At 43.6% G+C, this 19,344-nt stretch overlaps 1 protein-coding gene across 1 annotated transcript in view; it reads right to left on the bottom strand.

Annotated features, from left to right (window-relative positions):
- Positions 1-2,641: 2,641 nt before the first annotated feature.
- Positions 2,642-19,344, bottom strand: part of tbrg1 (transforming growth factor beta regulator 1) — a 58,636-nt gene continuing 41,933 nt past the window's right edge. The window contains 8 exon segments of the mRNA XM_020517418.2: positions 2,642-2,673; positions 6,195-6,286; positions 8,201-8,311; positions 8,604-8,672; positions 8,674-8,699; positions 11,316-11,464; positions 16,695-16,750; positions 16,752-16,830. Of these exon segments, the coding sequence (XP_020373007.2) occupies positions 2,642-2,673; positions 6,195-6,286; positions 8,201-8,311; positions 8,604-8,672; positions 8,674-8,699; positions 11,316-11,464; positions 16,695-16,750; positions 16,752-16,830 (614 nt within the window).

The raw sequence follows: 19,344 nt of genomic DNA, 5'->3' as shown, positions 1-19,344 counted from the left end.
GTGGCTCCTGACCCACAGAAAATATGGTTGACTTTTAACTTCCATCTGAAATGGTCTAGGAAGGCACTAATGTATACCAAAGCCAGTACAAAGTGCTTAGAAAGAAACTAAACTGCACCAACCACCTAGCATTGGCCTAAACACCGGAAACAACAACAGCAACAGTTCTGTTGACCTTACAAAGTCCTGAACCATTGGCTGGACAGATCCATAGTCAGGAGAAGCATGCCCTGAGAATCCTTAACATTGATTCCAGGACTCTACAAAGTCTCATGGTTTCACTCAAATATAGGCACGGAAACCTCCTGCGGATTACCACATCTATTCAACACCTTTCTCCATGCGGAACACCATTTGGATGAAACATTGATGGTGGTGAGAGCGCAGAATGTACTCTGGCTAGGGGACTTCAATGTCTATCACCAAAAGTGGCTCAATAGCACATCTACTTATAAATCTGTAGGGGCAGCATGGTGGCGCAGTGGTTAGCACTGCTGCCTCACTGTGCTAGGGACCTGGGTTCGATTCCAGTCTCAGGCGACTGTCTGTGTGGAGTTTGCACATTCTCCCCGTGTCTGCGTGGGTTTCCTCCGGGTGCTCCGGTTTCCTCCCACAGTCCAAAAATGTGCAGGCTAGGTGGATTGGCCATGCTAAATTGCCCATTGTGCCCAGGGGTGTTTAGGTTGGGAGGGTTAGACAAGGGAAATGTAGGGGTAGGGGTAGAGGAGTGGGTCAGGGTGGGATCCTCTTTAGAGGGACAGTGTGGATGTGTTGGGCTGAATGGTCTGTTTCCACACTATAGGGTTTCTATGATTACTGACCAAACTGGTTATGTCCTAAAGAAGACAGCTGCTCAGCTGGGACCACAGCATGTGGTGAGTAAAGCAAGAAAAGGAAAAACCAGACTTAACCTCCTCTTCACCAATCTACCTGTAACAAAAGCATTCATCCCTAACAGTATCATAGGGAGTGACCATACCACAGACTTTGTGGAGATGAAGTTCTGCCTTCACATTAAGAATACCCACCACCATATTGTGTGGCACTAACACTCCGCTAGATGGGATAGATTTCAGACAGATCTAGCAACTCAAAACTATAGTATCCATGAGGTGTTGTGAGCCATCAACAGCTGCAGAATCATACTCCAATATAATCTGCAACCTCGTGGCCCAGTATATCCCCCATTCAACCATTACCATCAAGCCAGGGTATCAAACCTAGTTCAAATGGAGAATGCAAGGGCAATATCATCATACCTAAAATTGAGGTGTCAGCCTGGTGAAGCTATCAAACAGGATTGCTTGCATGCCAAGCGGAGGAGACGGTCTAGTGGTATTATTGTTGGATTGTTAATCTAGAGACCCAGGTATTGTTCAAGGGATTCAAATTTGAATCCTGGCCATGGCAGACTGTGGAATTTGAATTTAATAAAAATCTGGAATTAGGAGTCTAACAATGACCATAAACCCACTGTGGATTGATAGAAAAACTCATCTGGTTCACTATTGTCCTCCAGACCCACAGCAATGTGGTTGGGCTTTTATCTGCCTACTGGACAATTAGGGATGGGCAATAAATACTGGCCCAAATGGCAACACCCTCATTCTGTGAATGAATAAAAACAGTATAAGCAGTAAGTGAGAGTCAGAGCAAAAGCAATTCCACAACAATAAGATCACATCTAAACTCTGCACTCCTGCCACATCCAGTTGGGAATCCTGATGAATAATTAAGCAACTCATTGAAGGAGGATGTTCCACAAATCACCCTATTCCTCCAGAGATGCCAAGTGGATGGGCTATCCTAGCTCATTCCCAGGTCCCCAGCATTACAGATGCCAGTTTTCAGCCAATCCAATTCACTCCATGTGAAGACTCATGTTAAGAAACGGTTAGAGGCACTGGGCATGTCAGAGCCCATAACCTTTGCAAACATTCAGCAATAGTACTAAAATCTTGTGCTCCAGAACTAGCCAAGCTGGTTCAGTACAGTTACAGCACTGGTGTTTAGCTGACAATGTGGAAAATTGTCCAGATATATCATGTTCACATAAAGAACAAATCCAACCCAGTCAATTATCATCCCATCAGTCTACTCTTGGTCATTAGCAAAGTCATGGAAGTGGTCATTGGCATGGCTATCAATGGCAATAATCTGTTTACTAATGCTCAGTTTGGGTTTTACCAGAACCATTCAGCTCCTGACCTCATTATAGCCTTGGTTCATAAAGAATAAAGTGCAGAGATAAAGTGGGAGTGACTACCCTTGACATCAAGGCAGCATTTAATCAAGTGTGGTACCAAAGGCCGTAACCAAACTGGAGTCAATAGGAATCAAAGGGAATTTCTCCACTGGTTGGCATTAAATTTCATGCAAAGGGAGATGCTTGTGATTATTAGAAGTCAATCACCTCAGTGTCAGGACACTCCAGGAGATCCTGAGGATTGTGTCCTTGGCCCAAACATCGTCAATTGCATCATCAATGACCTTCCTTCCATCAAAAGCTCAGAAGTGGGGTTTTCACTTACGATTGCACAATGTTCAGCAATATTTACGACACCTGAGATGCTGAAGTAATCTGTGAGCAGATGCAGCAAGATCTGGACAATATTCAGGTTTGGGCTGGTAAGTCACAAATTCACTCCACATGAATGTCAGCAATGACCATTTCTAAAAAGAGAGAATTAAATCATCATCCCATGGCATTCAGGTACATTATGATTGCTGAATCCTTAACTGTCAACATTTGCAAGGTTAACATCGATCAGAAACTGAACTTAATTCAGAGAGTGGTAGGGGCGTGGAATGCATTACCAGAGAGGGTAGTGGAGTCGGCCTCATTAGGGGCATTTAAGCAGCTATTAGATAGGCATATGGATGATAGTATAAGGTAGCAGTGGAGGTTAGATAGACCTTAGGTTTAGGGTAAAAGTTTGGCACAACATCGTGGGCCGAAGGGCCTGTACTGTGCTGTACTGTTCTATGTTCTATGTTCTATTAATTACCCATATCAATACAGTGGCTATAAGAGAAGGTCATAGGTTAGGCAAACTGCAATGCATAACATATTTCCTAACTGCCAAAGACTGACCCCATAGTCTGTGATCTACAAGGGAAAACTCAGGAGTGTGATGGAATACTCCCCACCTGCCTGGATGGGTGCAGCTCCAAGAACAGTCCACAAGCTTGACACTATCCAGAATGAAGCCACCTGCTAGACTGATACCACATACTCTACCTTCAACAGTCACCAATCCTCACTACTAATACACATTCAAAGCACTGTGCATCATTTACATCATGCACTTCAGTCAAGGCCCCTCTGATGGCACGTTCTAAACCTGTGACTACTACTAACTAGAAGGACAAGGGCAGCAGATACATAGGAACACCACCACCTGCAAGTTCTCCTCCAAGCCACTCACCATCCTGACTTGGAAATATAGCGCAGTTCTTTCACTGTCACTGAGTCAAAAACCTGGAATTCCCTTCCTAATGGGATTGTAGGTGTCCCCTCAACAAATGGATTGCACGGGTTCAAGATGACCACTCACCACCCACTCAATGGCATTTAGGGGTGGCAATAAAAGGCGGCCCAGCCAGAGACATCCAATTCCCTATAATGAATGAAAACATTTCCCGTTAGGTTCAGTACAGCTCCGAGCCTAAGCAAGGCTTTTCAGAGACTCACACACTGAACTTGGGGACACCAGTGGAACTTGTACTGCCTTTACTGGAAGAGGGAAGAAAATGATCAAAGTGGTGAATCAGAGGGCGGTTGAGAGTCATCACAGCAGAAATCTGGGAGACATCGCCATAGTCATCACAACTGTTTAGCATGTCAGAGGGAACCTAGACTCTAAATAAGAGAGGGACCATTGGGAAGTCAGGGGAAAATACATTAGCCATCGAGAGCAAGTTTACTATTTAGGATAGCCAGGGGCACAGTCAAGGGAGACTTAGGGTTAGACCTTGCAGAGATTCTTGCTTCATCTTTAGCCACTGGAGAAGTTCCAGAAGACTGAAGGGTGGCTAATGTTGTTCTATTGTTTAAGAAAGGTAGCAAAGGCAAGCCAGAGAACTACAGGCTGGTTTAAACAGCATTTATTTCAATGCATGAGGCCTGACTGGTAAGGCAGATGAACTCAGAGCATGGATTGGCTCTGGGGACAGGGGTATTATAGCCATAACAGAAACATGGCTGAGAGAAGGGCAAGACTGGCAGCTCAATGTTCCTAGATACAGAAGCTACAGGCATGACAGAAGTACAAGTAAATGAGGAGGAGGTGTTGCCCTTTTGATATGGGAGCACAAAACAACCGTGTTTAGAGAGGATATTTTTAAGCGATCATCAAATGAGGCCATATGGTTAGAACTTAGAAACAAGAAGGGGATGGTCACTTTGTTGGGACTGTATTATAGACCCTCAAATAGCCAGCGGGTACGAGAGGAGCAGATGTGTTGAGAGATACCTGTAGGAATTATAGAGTAGTATTAGTTGGAGATTTTAATTTCCCCTGTATTGACTGGGCCACCCAGGGTTTATAAGGCCCAGACGGGGTGGATTTTGTGAAATGTGTCCAAGAAAATTTCCTAAATCACTATGTAGAGGGCCCTACTTGGGATGGTGCAACACTGGACATCCTCTTAGGAACGAGGGCAGTCAGAGAGCACTTTGGGTCCAGTGACCATAACTCTCTTAGTTCTAACATAGTTATGGTAAAAGATAGGACAGGTCCATAGGGTAAGGTGCTAAACTGGAGCAGGACCAATTTTTGGGCCATTAAACAGGATCTAGCAGCGGTCGATTGGGTGAGTCTGTTTGAAGGAAAAGGAATGACTGGCAAATGGAAGGCTTTTAAAGTTGTGATATCAAGAGTCCAGGGACAGAGTGTCTCTATAAGGGTGAAGGGAAAAGCTGGCAGGTTTCAGGATCCCTGGCCCGACAAGGGTTATTGAGGCTCTGGTCAGGAAAAGAAGAAGGCACACATTGGTTTTAAGCTATTGAGCTCAAGTGAATCCCCAGATGACTATAAAACGTCTAGGACTGCACTTAAGAAGGAAATCAGAAGAGCAATAAGAGGGTATGAGATGGATCTGGCAGATAAGGTTAAAGATAATCCCAAGAGGTTCAATAGCTATATTAAGAGTAAAAGGGTTGCTAGGGAGAGAATAGGTCCCCTTAAAGATCAGCATGGCCGTCTGTGTGTGGAGCCACAGGAGGTGGAGAGGGAGATTTTTAATGAATATTTCTCCTCAATGTTTACTGAGAAGACAATCATGGATGCTAAGGAAATAAGGGAGACAAGCGAGCATGTTTTGGACCACATACGTATTGTCAGTATGTTAGCACTGCTGCCTCACAGTGCCAGGGACCTGGGTTCGATTCCACCCTCGGGCAGCTGTCTGTGTGAAGTTTGCACGTTCTCTCTGTGTCTGCAAGGGTTTCCTCTGGGTGCTCTGGTTTCCTTCTGCAGTCCAAAGATATGCAGGCTAGGTGGATTGGCCATGCTAAATTGCCCGTCGTGTTCAGGGATGTGTAGATTAGGTGGGTTATAGGGGGATGGGTCTGGGTGGGATGCTCCAAGGGTCGGTGTGGACTTGTTGGGCCTGTAAGGATTCTATGATCTATGATCTATGAGGTGTTTGCAGCCTTAAAGCACATTAAGGTGGATTAAACCTCTGGGCCTAATCAAGTCCATCCTTGGATGTTGTGGGAGTCTAGGGAAGAAATTGCAGAGGCCCTTTAGCCACTGGGGTGGTGGTGGAGGCAGTTACAATAGGGGCATTTAAGAGACTTTTAGATAAGCACATAAATATGCCAGGCATGGAGGGATATGGATCAAGGGCAGGCAGAAGAGATTAGTTTAATTTGGTGTCATGTTCGGCATAATATGATGGGCCAAAAGGTCCATTCCTCCTTTGTTTTGTTCTAGTTTCTGTGTAATCCAAACCTCATCATGGCCCATAGTTACCAGGAGGACAGAAGGAATGCTTCAGCGATGTCCTCAAAGTCTCCTTTAAAAAATGAAATATGCCCAACAGTACATCTAAATCAATCTCTAGCCAGCTGGAGAAGAAGCCTCTGTGAAGGAGCCAGCCATTTTGAACTTCCCCAACAGGCCCGTGGGGAGGGGGGTGAAACGGGACAAAGGGGAAGGAGCATGCAAAAACCCGAACATCTCACCAACCTGCTTCAGCCAATGCCGCCTTGACCAAACTGCAGCAGGATGTGCAGATCCAGTACTGGACTTTTGGGTCAGTCACCTCAGAACCTGCAATGCTGAAGTAGATCAAAGTCATTCTTGATCACAAGGAACTGTCTAAGAATAGTCACTGTACAGTTCCAGATTGGTAGCCCAATAAGTGAAACAACATGGAGAATGAACAACAGTAATCGGATTATACACAATCTCCCAGTAATGGACATTACATGGTCAATCACTCAAACTGCCTGGTTCTGCTAGGCTGTCATGCTGGGAAAGTAATGTAGGTAATCTCTAAGAGATAGTAGGAACTGCCGATGCTGGAGAATCTGAGATAACAAGGCGTAGAGCTGGATGAACGCAGCAGGCCAAGCAGCATCAGAAGAGCAGGAAGGCTGATGTTTCGGGTCTGGACCGTTCTTCAGAAAGAGTTTCTGAATTTCTGAAGAAGGGTATAGACCCGAAACATCTGCTTTCCTGCTCCTTTGATGCTGCTTGGCCTGCTGTGTTCATCCCATCTACACCTTGTTATTTTAGGTAATCTCTAATACATGCAAATTCTGGTTCCTATTGGCTGTGTAAAGCTGCATTATCTGAACAATGTTATCCAGTGGTAAAGGAGATGGGTAGCTGTGCTGACAGCCAGATGTCTCTGAGATAGCTATTTTAGGATTTTTTGCAAATAAATGCAAAGCACGTTAAATCCAATGACAGCTGTAACAGAGCTTCAATTTCAATATTATATTGAATCGTGCGCTGAACTATACTTCTAATCTCTCTGGTGAAATCTACACTCTGGATAAAAGCAACAGAGATACGACTTCATGGGGAAATAGGTTCAGGTTTTCATTTACCAACTGTTTCTGGCAATAAAGGTTTTAAAAGGGGCCACATAGTGTAAAGGAAACCAACATCAGAAATCTAGCAGAGCAGAAAAACAGGCAGCCTGCCGAATGAGAACTAAAAGCTAAACACCTTAGCAGAAACTCAGAGACCCAGTTGTGCTGAGAGCCAAGACAAACTAGTTGGCTCCCAAGGACACCATGCTTTGATTGCTTTGGCTAGGCTCCTGGATTATAATGGTTTACCAGCTGACTGGTGTCTTTGCATGGGAAGTCAGAGACAGTAAGGTTGACCTAGCTTTGAGGGGGGTGGCAGATGATAAATGTTACATTTTGTGATTGAGCCATTCAGATAATAGTAAGGTCATGTTTGGGTTGGGAGGGCTGGGTCACTTATTCAGCTAAATGGGTCATGTGTGGATTGGGTGAATGCCATCAGTGCTGGGTTCAATCTCTATTCTGGCTGAGATAGATTCGGGCTGCTGTTTTCTTGCCATATTGCAGAAAAAAATTCACAGCACTTTTTTTGTGGTTTGACAGATAATCACCAACGGCCTGCCTTTGAACAAACAACTCAAGAAGAAGACATGATTGGGTGAAATGGCCTTTTCTTGCTCCTATTTCTCATGTTCTCTTCTAGTTGGCCTCCCAAATATCACTCTTCAGATACTGCTGCCCAGGCATCTGTTCATGTCCTGACATTCGTCAAGACCCGTTCATCTTTCACAGTGACTTCAGTAAAAAGGTTCCCTGGCCAGCAACTCTTCAATTTGCATCTTTTCATCTCTACGGGCACACCTCTTTGGGACCGTCTTGCAGAACTCCACAAGCCTTCAAGATAATGGTGTTCCAATTCAGGTCTCATCAGTATCCCCAAGTTTCAATGCTCTATCACTGGCAGCCATAACTTCAGCTGCTGAGGCCCAATGATCTGGAATGCCCTCTCTCACACACTCTCCCTTTCTGATCCCTATTTAATTCACACTACAAACTGATCCAACTAGGCAAGCTTTTCACCCATCCCTAGTATCTCCTTCTTGGTCACATTGTCAATGGGTGACTGATGAATCTCCTGGGAAACATCTTGGAAAATTTACTATGTTAAAGGTGCTGCACAAATGAGAGGTTTTGTTGGTTTTGGAGCCTTACCAGATACACTTCCTGGCACAGGGCAGGTCTGAATCACATTCTGAATGGTGGGGGTGGGAAAAGCCAAAGAAATCAGCTCCAGATGGCACTACATTGCTGAATGGCTTTCCTCTGAGTGGAGACAGAAAAGCAGAAACACATTTAGAGATAAAGCAGATCTCAATAGGCACTGGCGTTAAAAACTAAATGAATCAAGTGACAGGAAGCAAGTCCCTTACTGAAAGGTTCCTATCAGAGACCTCGCTCTGTTTCGCAATGATTTTTCAGTTCAGTTGCCCAATGTCCCTATAGACTGGTCACAGAACCAACCCGTCAGTCTCTGACCATATTAAACTGTGCACCTTGGAGCTGTGTAATTACCGACTGCATCACCCAGACCCTAGGTAGAGCAATCCACACTCACCGAGCTTTGGCAATCACTTCCAACAAGCAGGTGTGACAGGCTGAAGCAGAGGTGGTGACGAGTGCATTGAGGGTCGACTTCAGGAGCAATCTGAAACTGGTTAACACAAACGTTCAGTCAATCTCTTTCCTCCTACCTGCATCAATCTTTCTCACTGTGTCTCCCATACACACGAGACTAGTTGGAGCTTCAGAGCCATGGCTCTCTGTTTTTCCAAGAGTTATAAAGTGTGGAGCATGACGCACCAGCTGTGCATGAGACACAATATCTGTGGCTCCTTGTGACAAAATGTGTAGAATATTGGAGATGATCGCTTAACATTGGACAAAAGATAAAAATAACTCGTTTTCACTTTCAATTCTATTTTGAATTATTCCTTGACTGAGGTAACTGATAGATATCAATAATCTCTTGAACAATGAAAACAAGGTGAAAGCATGGTTCTGCGCCAGCAGGCCCCTCCCACATCCCCTTAATCCCACAGCCTCTCTCAACACTGCCAGAAGCCTCTTGATGCCCAGCAGGGCACTGCCAGCTGCCAATATTTCCCATAAACTGCGTGGCTGTGTGCTTGGGGGCTCACACAGCCAGAAAGAAAATGAGGGGAAACACTGCCAGTAACCCCATGTTATCTAAAAGGACACTTCCAGCAGCCCATGTTCCCTAACAGGACACTTCTAGCAGCCCCACGTTCCCAGCAGGATATTCCCAGCAGGTCTGTGTTCCCAGCAGGACATTCCCAGCATCCCCATGTTCCTAGCAGGACATTCCTAGCAGACTTGTGTTCGCAGAGGGATATTCCCAGCAGGCCTGTGTTTGTCTCCAGTTGACAGCTCCATTCTTACATATTCCAGACTACACTGTCTCAGTGAGGTGTCAAGTTGCTACCCATATCGCCATGAAACTGAACTTCCTCTTCTAGGTCTCTAGTTACAGGGGTTATCAAATTATTGAGCTTCCATTTATATTTTGTACCGGATTATTACAATGACCAGTGCTATGGATCCCCAAATCTCCACCTTTCCCCAAATCTCATAGCTTTTCACTATCTAAATAACTTTCAGATCTATTATCTTCAATTCAAAATCTATTACTGCAATTTTCTCTGTGCTTAAATCCATCTGCCAGTTTCACTCACTCAATTACGAACATATAGACAAGACCAGGCAACTCAACCCTTCCAGCCTGCTCCACCTTTCAATGAGATCATGGTTGATCTGATTTTACCCTCAACTCTACGTTCCTGCATATCCCTGATAATCTTTCATCGCCTCGGTTATCAAGAGGTCATCAAGAATTTATTTGCCTCTGCCTTCAAAATATTTAAAGATTCTGCATCTGCTGCCTTTTGAAGAAGAAAATTCCAAAAACTCACAGTCCGCTGACATAAAACGTTTTTCCTCATCTCTGCAATAGGCGAGCGACCCTTCTATTTTTAAACAAATGACCCTGGTTCTAGATTCTCCTTCAAGAGGAAACATCCAGTCCAGTCTCCTCAGGGTCTTAGGTTTCAATTAAGTTACCTCTAACTCTTCTAAACTCTTGAGGATAGAGGGCTAGCCTGTCTAGGGTTTCCTCATATGAGGTATAATTTCAGGTATTAACTAGCAATCCTTCTCTGAACTGCTTCCAATGCATTAACACCCTTCCATAAGTATGGTGACCAGTACTGTACACAGTACTCTAGATGCAGTCTCACCAATGCCCTGTATAACTAAAGCATAACCTCCTATTCTAGCATTCAATTTGCCTCACAATAAACCATAACATGTATTAGCTTCAAAAACAGAAATTGCTAGTAAACCTCAGCAGGTCAGGCACCATCTGGGGAGAGACAGGAGAGCCAAAGTTTTGGGTCCTTCTTTAGAACTGGACCCGAAATATTCACTGCGCTTTCACTCCACAGATGCTGGCAGACCTGCTGAGTTTCTCCGGCAATTTCTGTTCCTGTTCCAGTTTTCGGCATACACAGTTCTTTGCCTTTCGATATTCTATTAACTTTCCTGATTATTTGCAGTGCCTGCATTCTGTGGTTCATTCACTAGGACACCCAGATCTCTTTGCATTGCAGAGCTCTGCACACTCACAATTTAGATAATATGCTTTTTTTATTATTCTTTATGTCAAAATGGACAATTTCACACCTTCCCACTTTATACTTCATTTGCCCACCTCACTTAACCTATCTAGATCACTTTGTAGAATCCTTATGTTCTCTTCACAACTCACTTTTCAACCTTTGTGTCATCAGCAAAGTTGGCAGCAATTTCTTCAGTCCTTTCATTCAAATCATTTCTGTAAGTTGTAAAGCACTGATCCAGTGGCACCCCTCACTTGTGGCATCTTGCCAGCCTGAAAAAGATCAATCTATTCCTACTCTCTGCTTCCTGTTAGCAAACCAATCTTCCACCTGTACCAATATCTTACCGCAACACTGTGAGTTTTCACTTTCTGCAATAACTTGTGATGGGACACCTATTTACAGAACGACCATAACATTACAGAACACCCACATTATGACAGACACATGCATTACAGGACATGCAGATTAACAGAAGGCGCCCCGTGTTCTCACACGGCACCCACAGTATGAAAGGCCAGCCTGCAATAAAATACAGATTCAAACTTTACAAAGTATTTCACTAAGACAGAATCCACATCATTTGACACCAACAATAATCTTAAAGACTGGACTTCAGATAGTTTGAATACCTGTGGTCCACTCCCATCGTCTTTGATTTGACAGGTGTACAGGCACTTGTGGTCAGGGTTCTTCATGCTGGCATAGACCCGGGTGCTGCAAAACCCCACAGGATAGATCACAGTCTTATCATAAAAGCCTGAACGATCTGTGATGATTTAATATCCAAAAGAATGAAGTGGAGTGTGCAGATTTCAGAATGGCGGCTCAGTCTGAGTTGGTGCACAGCACAAGGGAACATACTCTGGCTGGCAGATGACGGTACCTGTTCACCCAGACAAGGAGGACCATTCGGTTGCAGGTATTCCATCAGGGAAGCAGTCAGCTTCATACTGCGTACTCCTCCCACTTTGTAAATCCTGGCAGTGTGGTGAGTTAACTAATTTAAAGTGTTGGATAGCTGGTGTGATTTGAAACACACAGGCACCAACAGACAGACACAGTCAATATAACTTTGGCAGGTCCACAGATACTGTCAGTTCCCAGAAACCCTTTAGACGTGAGCAAGGAAAATGTCAAAACACTGAAAGATGGTGGGACCAGCTGTGTCTCAGTGGGTATCATTCCTGCTCTGAGGCACAGCTTTCTGGGTTCAAATCCTACTCCAGAAATTCGAGCATAAAATTCAGGTGGAATTGCAGAAGTGTAGTACAGAGGGAGTGCAGCACAGTCAGAGGTGCTGTCTTTAGGATATGATGTTAAATTGAGACCACATCTACCTTGTCAAGCAGGTATGTCATAGGGAGAGATGAAAAGGAGTGAAGGTGCTCTCTCAGTGTTCTGGCCAATATTTATCCCTGAACCAGGAACTAAAAAAGAGATCCAGTCATTATCACATCGCTTTTTGTGGGGTTTTGCAGTGCACACATCGTTGCCACTGTATCTACATTACAACACTTGTAGGACCGTACCCTCCGACCAGGGACAAAGACTGGGAGAAGGCCAAAGCACCTTCCCCAAATCTGGCCTCAATGCGAAAAGCAATTTTTTTCTTTATCTTTGGCTCAGATCGGAAATGAGATCAATGACACACTCTGATCTTTACAGAGCAATACAGTATTTGTGTACATTTTGTGTTACAATAATCAAATACAGCATACTCACTGTCCTTCCCCCTTAATTCATACACGCAATCCCATGGGACACTTAATCAATCATGGGCATTCCTATGGACAGCCACATGTTTCCATGATCTTATATTGTATCCTCTAGGCCTTGGGATCTTTCTATGCATCCTTTTAATTTGCATTCCAAGAGTTACTATTTATATTCCTTCTGATCTGTCCTAGATTTGCTTATCTCTCAGGGCTGCTTGAATTCTATTATTCATTGTATTCCATGTGCTACCTTTACCAAATTCAGCTATTCCTTCTGTATTTCCTACCGTGACAATTATATATGTAAAAATACAAAAGACAATTAGTTTTAACTAACTGCTATAAGATTTGTAATATTAATTTCTGTTATATAACTAATTCAGCTGTTAGCACTTTGTAATTAATAAGTTGTGACCACTGTATTTCGTTCAGGGCTTACCAGGCATCTTAAGAGAAAGCATTTCCTGAGACTAATTAACTTTCACATCCATGTTTAAATGTTTTTCTCCTAATGCTTCTAATATCCTTTTAATTATATGTTTATCTGTCCTTATGTTGAAGCCTACCCCTATGATTATCTGAAGAATCTTTAACTAGGGCCTATTTCTTAATATTGTGGGTAACTTCAAAAAAACTAATTGCTACAAAATAACTTTAGTTGTTGTTTTAACAGTTGCATTGAGAGTCTGACTGGTTCGTGGGCTGAGATTTACACCCTTGGTGCTATTCACTTATTGGGACAACATCCTTTCATTAATAACGCTGAATCGATCACTTGTCTATCCTTAGGCATCCCGTTTTCAAACTGTCTCGGATAGTTGCTCGTAGGGCCTCCTTGCTGACCTTGGAGTAGTCCTGTTCAAAGGTACCATTATGTTTCACTTTGATGTTGGGGTAGGCTGTTTAATTTTGCTTATTTCTTGTCGGCCATTTTGTGTCTTTCAAACATGGGCCACTGCTACAACACTCAAAAAGTACTCCACTGGCTATGCAGCGCCATGAGATGTCCTGAAATCCTGAATGGTGCTATATAAATCTAAGCCTTTTCTTTTTCCCTTTGTAATCTTCATCAGGTGAAGGGAGAGAGAAGCACACAGACACAGAATTTATAGGTAAAAAGATCAAAAGATCATACAAATGGTGTGAGTGGAGTGTCGAATATTAAGTCTCTCCATTTGATCAAAAGTGTCAGATGCTGTGAGTAAAGTGTCAATAGCTGAATAATAATCGGAGGGATGACCTATCGTCTGGTTAAGTGAGGCAGAGAGATAATTACAAAAAGAATTGAAAAATAAGGTGGTGCAGGAGACAAACCAAATGACTGGAATAACATGATAGGAATAAGAGTTGGATGCCAAGGATCTAACCAAAGTCAAAAATAATCTAAAACTATACAAACCAATTAAGGTGGAGAGATCATAATTTATCAAGGTGATGTTGTCAAAACAGGAGAGTTAAGGAAGATTTTACAGATATGGAATAGTGTGGTGGATTCACATATTGGCGACTTTCAAGGTATACTACAACACAGAATGGCCGAGCAGAGACTGATAACCAAGTTCCATACCAATGAGGACGGCTTCAACTGTGACCTTGGGTTCATGTCGTGCTATTTGTGACCCCATCACACTGTTCTGTATCTGTAAAATCTTCCTTACTATCCTATTTTGACACCATCACCATGACAACTTGTTATGATCTCTCTACCTTAATTAGTTTGTGCAGTTTTGGAATATTTATTACTTCGGTTAGGCCCTCGGCATGAAACTCTTATACCTATCATGTTATTCCAGCCGTTTGGTTTGTCTCCAGCACCACCTTATTTTTAATTTTTTGTAATTATCTCTCTGCCTCATTTAATCAGATTATAGGTCATCCCTTCGCTTGTTATTCAACTGCTGACACTTTACTCACAGCATCTGACACTTTTGATCACCTGCAGAGAGTTATTATTCAACACTCCACTCACACCATCTGTGTGACCTTTTGATCTCTCTGCCCTTTTCTCTCTGTCCATAAATTCTGTGTCTTTGTGCTTCTCTCTCACTTCACCTGATGAAGGGGCTATGATCCAATATGGATTTCACCCCAAGAAACTGATTTACATGTCACACTGCCGCACTGCTCAGGCATCACGGACTCCCCAAACCTATCAACTCAGGTATGATAATCCCCCATCTTCTTTCTGGACCTTTGTGTGTTATCCAAAATTGACCTGCATCATCCACTGTGCAAAAGCGCTGAATTACTGCTTAGAAAGTGTGGCAGTGTGGTAGACAGTGGCAGAGAACCACCTCCCTAAAGTTAAATCCTGGCTCTGACTTAGTTTCATCTCATGCCAGCTGGTTTGTTTTATTTATACTGGGGACGTGGGTGTCACCAGCTGGGCCAGTAGTTACAGCCCATCCCTAGTTGCCCTCGGAATGGTGCTGGTGAGCTACAGTCTACACCTACAATCCATTTGATGTGGGAGGGAGCTCCAGGACTCAGCAATACTGAAGGAATATTGACCTATTACCAACTCAGAATGGTGAGGGGCTTGGAGGGGAACTTCCAGATGCTGATGTTCCTAAGTATCTGTTACGCTTGTTCTTCTAAATGGCAGTTCTTTGTTTGGAAGGTGCTGTCTAATCAGACTTGGTGAATTTTGGCAACGCTTTATTCAGACGATGCACAGTGCTATTACTGAGTGTTAGTGGTGGAGGGATCAGATGTTTGTGGATGTTGACGTGGCGCAAATCAAGCAGGGTGCTTTGTCCTGCATGGTGTTAAGCTTCTTCAGTGTTGTTGGAGTTGCTCTTACCTAGGCAAGTGAAGAGTATTCCATCACACACCTGACTTCCACCTTGTAGATGGGGAGGTGAGTTACTCCCTGCAGGATTCTTAGCCTCTGGCTTGGTCTTGGAGTCACAATATTTATATCGCTAACTCAGTCCCATTTCTGGTCAATGGTAAACCCTAGGATGTTGATAGCAGGAGAATTCAGTGATGGTAATGTCACTGAATGGAAAGGGACAATGGTTAGGTTCCCACTGATGGAGATGGTCATTGCCCGGAACTAATGTAGTACAAATATTACTTACATAAAAAATAGATGCAGGAGTAGGCCATTCAGCCCTTCAAGCTTGCACCACCTTAGCTGATCATGTGAGTTCAGTAACCCATTCCCGATTTCTCTCCATACCCCTTGATCAGCTTAGCCGCAAGATCCCCCAATAATTCTTCTAAATTCGAATGAGTACAAACCCAGTCAACCCAGTCTTTCCTCATATGTCAGTCTTGCCATCCCGGGAATATTTGCCACTTTGCATCCCAAACCTGGACGTTGTCCAGGTCCTGCTGCATTTGGATATGCAGTCCTTCAGCACTTGATGATCCATGAATGCAACCATCAGCAAACATCCCCACTTCTGATCTTACAATGGAGGGATGTTCATTGATGAAGCAACTGAAAATGGCAGGGCAGGCACCACTACCCTGAGGAAGAGAGAGTGTCCCCCCACAATTTTGCTAATTTGAGTTTCACTAGGTTTCCTTGGTGCTACTTAGTCAACTGCAGCTTTGGGATCAAGGGCTGTCACTCTCAACTCACCTCTGGAATTCAGCTCTTTTGTCCATGTTTGAACCAAGTCTGTGATGAGGTCAGGAACTGAGTGGCCCTGGCAGAACTCAAACTAAGTGAGATGAACAGTTTATTGCTGAGCAAATGCTACTTTGTGGCACTGTTGATGGCCTTTCCAACATTCTACTGATGATCAAGAGTAGACTACTCCATCCCTACTCTTTCAAACTGAAAGCTCCCACAATAATTTTTCATCAAATAGTCCTGGGATAAATAGAGCACGGGGTTAGACAGAGAATAAAGCTACCTCTCCACTGACCCCATCAAACATTCGCAGGACAGTACAGCATGGAGTTAGATACAGAGTAAAGCTCTCTCTACGCTGTCCCCATCAAACACTCTTGGGGTAGGTACAGGCTAGGATTAGATAGAGAGTAAAGCCTACTCTATACTTTTAAACTGAAAGTAAAGCCCCCCTAAACACTGTCCCCATCAAACACTCCCAGAACAGGTTCAGCATGGGACTAGATACAGGGTAAAACTCTCCTTACACTGTCCCCATCAAACACGCCCAGGACAGGCACCTTGTACAATTCCCAAAGTAGCAAAGTAACATCTCAGAATGAGATTGCCCTCTTCTTGCCGAGTGCTTAAATTTGACACCTTGAAATGGAAACATCCAAGATTGATGATTTTTTTCTTATGGAATCAGGGATAAGAATGCAAACCTCTCCTAAAACTGTAAATAGTCAGTCCTTGAAGTACTATGGAAAAGAATGGCTGGCCACGAGTCCAGAAGGATTGGTCGAATCAGTTTTCGGGTGCTCCTGTCCCTACTTCGTTTCTTCTTTGATACATTTTTCAGACCTAGAATTAATTGCATGTTAGCACTTCAACCAATCTGCAGAAATCAAGCACAAAATGTGAAAATAAACCCTTTAATTTTCAGAACATGATGTGAAGCTGTCATAGACAGCTGCTCCACATCAATACTTTTTCTTGTGTTTTTGTACTCGGTGGCACTTTGGGACTGTTGGCAAATGCTAGGACCTACATATAGGTCAAAACCTGGCGATGCGCTATGGACTTCATTAAAAAAATGGTCTTGCATGGCTGGGTAGAAAACAACAAAATGCTGGAGATCACAGCGAGTCATACAGAATCCATGGAGAGACAGCAAGTTAACGTTTTGAGTCTAGATGACTCTTCATCAGAGCTTCATCAGACTCTGATGAAGAGTCATCTGGACTCGAAATGTTAGCTTGCTCTCTCTCCGTGGATGCTGTCCGACCCGCTGAGATCTCCAGCAGTGGTTGTTTTCAGTGCAGATTCCAGCATCTGTAGTAATTTGCTCCTACATTGCATGGCTGGGTAGCTGTTTGTACAAAGTTTGAGATGCATTACACTGAAGAAAGCCTCTGCTGGGTTGCGGCTGCATTTGATGTTGAGGAAGCAGAGAATGTGCAGCTTCCAGGAAAGGATTCAGTTGCCTAGTCCTCCTGCTAGGAACTGTACATTTCAATTGGCATATCCACCAGCTCAATCAACCACACATGTTGGCATAAGGGTCAAACTGCAGCAGTGGACATATTTTGTCTGGTACAGCACTTTGCCAGGGAGATCTCTCTCTAACGGTCTGGCTCAAAAAGCCCCCAGGAATCAATGAGCTGGTCAGAGAAACCAGCATATGGATTTATTAAGGGTAAGTCAGGTCAAACAAAAAACAGTTTAAATTTTGCAAGGACATCATCATGGCAGATGAGGAAGTATCAATGGATGCAGAGAGGTCAATTACAAAGGGGTAGAGATATAAGGTAATTGGTAGAAGAATTACAGGGGACACGAGGAAAACATTTTCACTCAGAGGGAGGTGGGTGACTAAATTTGCTGCCCAGTTTGGTGGGTGAGGTGGAACCCCTCCATTCATTTAGAAGGAATCTGGATCTGTAACCAATGCACAATAACCTGCAAGGCTACAGATCAGATGCTAGAAAGTGTGGTTTTAGAATGGGTGGGTATTTCATCCAGCCAGCACAAACACAGTGGGCTGAATGGGCTCTTTCTTTGTTGTAATTTTTATGTTATTTCTATAGTTTCCTCATGTCTCTCCAAAGCCTGACCACCATCTACAAGGCACAAGGAGTGTGATGGAATACTCTCCACTTGCCCAAGATGCTCGACTTCGTCCAGGGCAAAGTAGCCCACTTGACTAGCACTACATACACCACCTTTAACATTAAATCCCTTCACCACTGTTGCAGTGGTGTGTAACATCTACGAGATTCACTGCAGTGACTCACTAAGGCTCCTTCAACAGAATGTTCCAAAACTGCAAGCTCTACCACCTAGAAGGACAAGGGCTGGAGATGCATGTCAATACCAACACCTGCAAGATCCCCTTTAGGTCACACACCATCCTGACTTGTAAATATATCCCTTTTCCTTCACTATCACTGGATTCAAATCCCGGAACACTCTTCCCTAAAAGCACTGAGCATATTCTACACTACATACACTGCAACAGTACAAGAAGGCAGCTCATCACCTTCTCCAGGGCAGTTAAGGATAGGGAAATAATGACCATTCAGGGATGATTTTCTGAGACTGTTATTCACAGTGGGGAGTGGAAATCTGAACTCTTTCCTTCAAAAAGCTATTGAGGCTGGGTGGTGGTGGTGTTGTTGATAGAAAATTTCAAATCTTCAAATAGACTTTATATTGAGGATAAAGGAAGACAAATTGTGAGAAAATATTAACCGCATAGAAACAGGTTTCTCAGTCAGTGCTCCAGGAGTCTCTTACTCCTCATTTCACCCTATTCTTGTTTTCCCTCAAGCGTTTATCTAGCCTTCCCTTAGATACTTCTGCCCTAATCGCCTCAAAGTCATCCTGCAATAACATTCTAACCACTTTCAGAAATTTCTCCTGAATTCTCAATTGGATGTGTTGATGATGATATAAATGACCATTTGTTTGGGTTTTCCCCTATTGAGGTAAAGTCTTGCCTACATCTACCCTACTCAGCTTTATAATAATCCTGTAGACCTCTAACAGGTAACCTCTCAGGTTTCAATAAAGAAGAGCCCACCCTGCTCAATATTTCCTGGGCAACTTATAACCCTTCGGTTCAATAATTATTCCAGCAAATATTTTTTGTACACATTCTCCAGTATTCTTAAATCCTCTTACTTTAGTATTACTGGAGACAGAGTTGTGTTCATAGAGACCATTGTGATGTGGAGTGCAACATTAGAAGGTCAGCTCTAACTACATCAGATGTTCAGGGCAGCACGGTGGAACAGTGGATAGCACTGCTGCCTCAGGGCCCTGGGTTCAATTCCAGCTTTGGGCGTCTGTGTGGAATTTGCACATTCTGCCTGT

This window comes from Rhincodon typus, chromosome 34 (assembly GCF_021869965.1).
Source record: "Rhincodon typus isolate 14 chromosome 34, sRhiTyp1.1, whole genome shotgun sequence".
Classification (NCBI taxonomy): Eukaryota; Metazoa; Chordata; class Chondrichthyes; order Orectolobiformes; family Rhincodontidae; genus Rhincodon; species Rhincodon typus.
The sequence above is the reverse complement of the archived record's forward strand: the minus strand, read 5'-3'. Positions and strand labels throughout refer to the sequence as shown.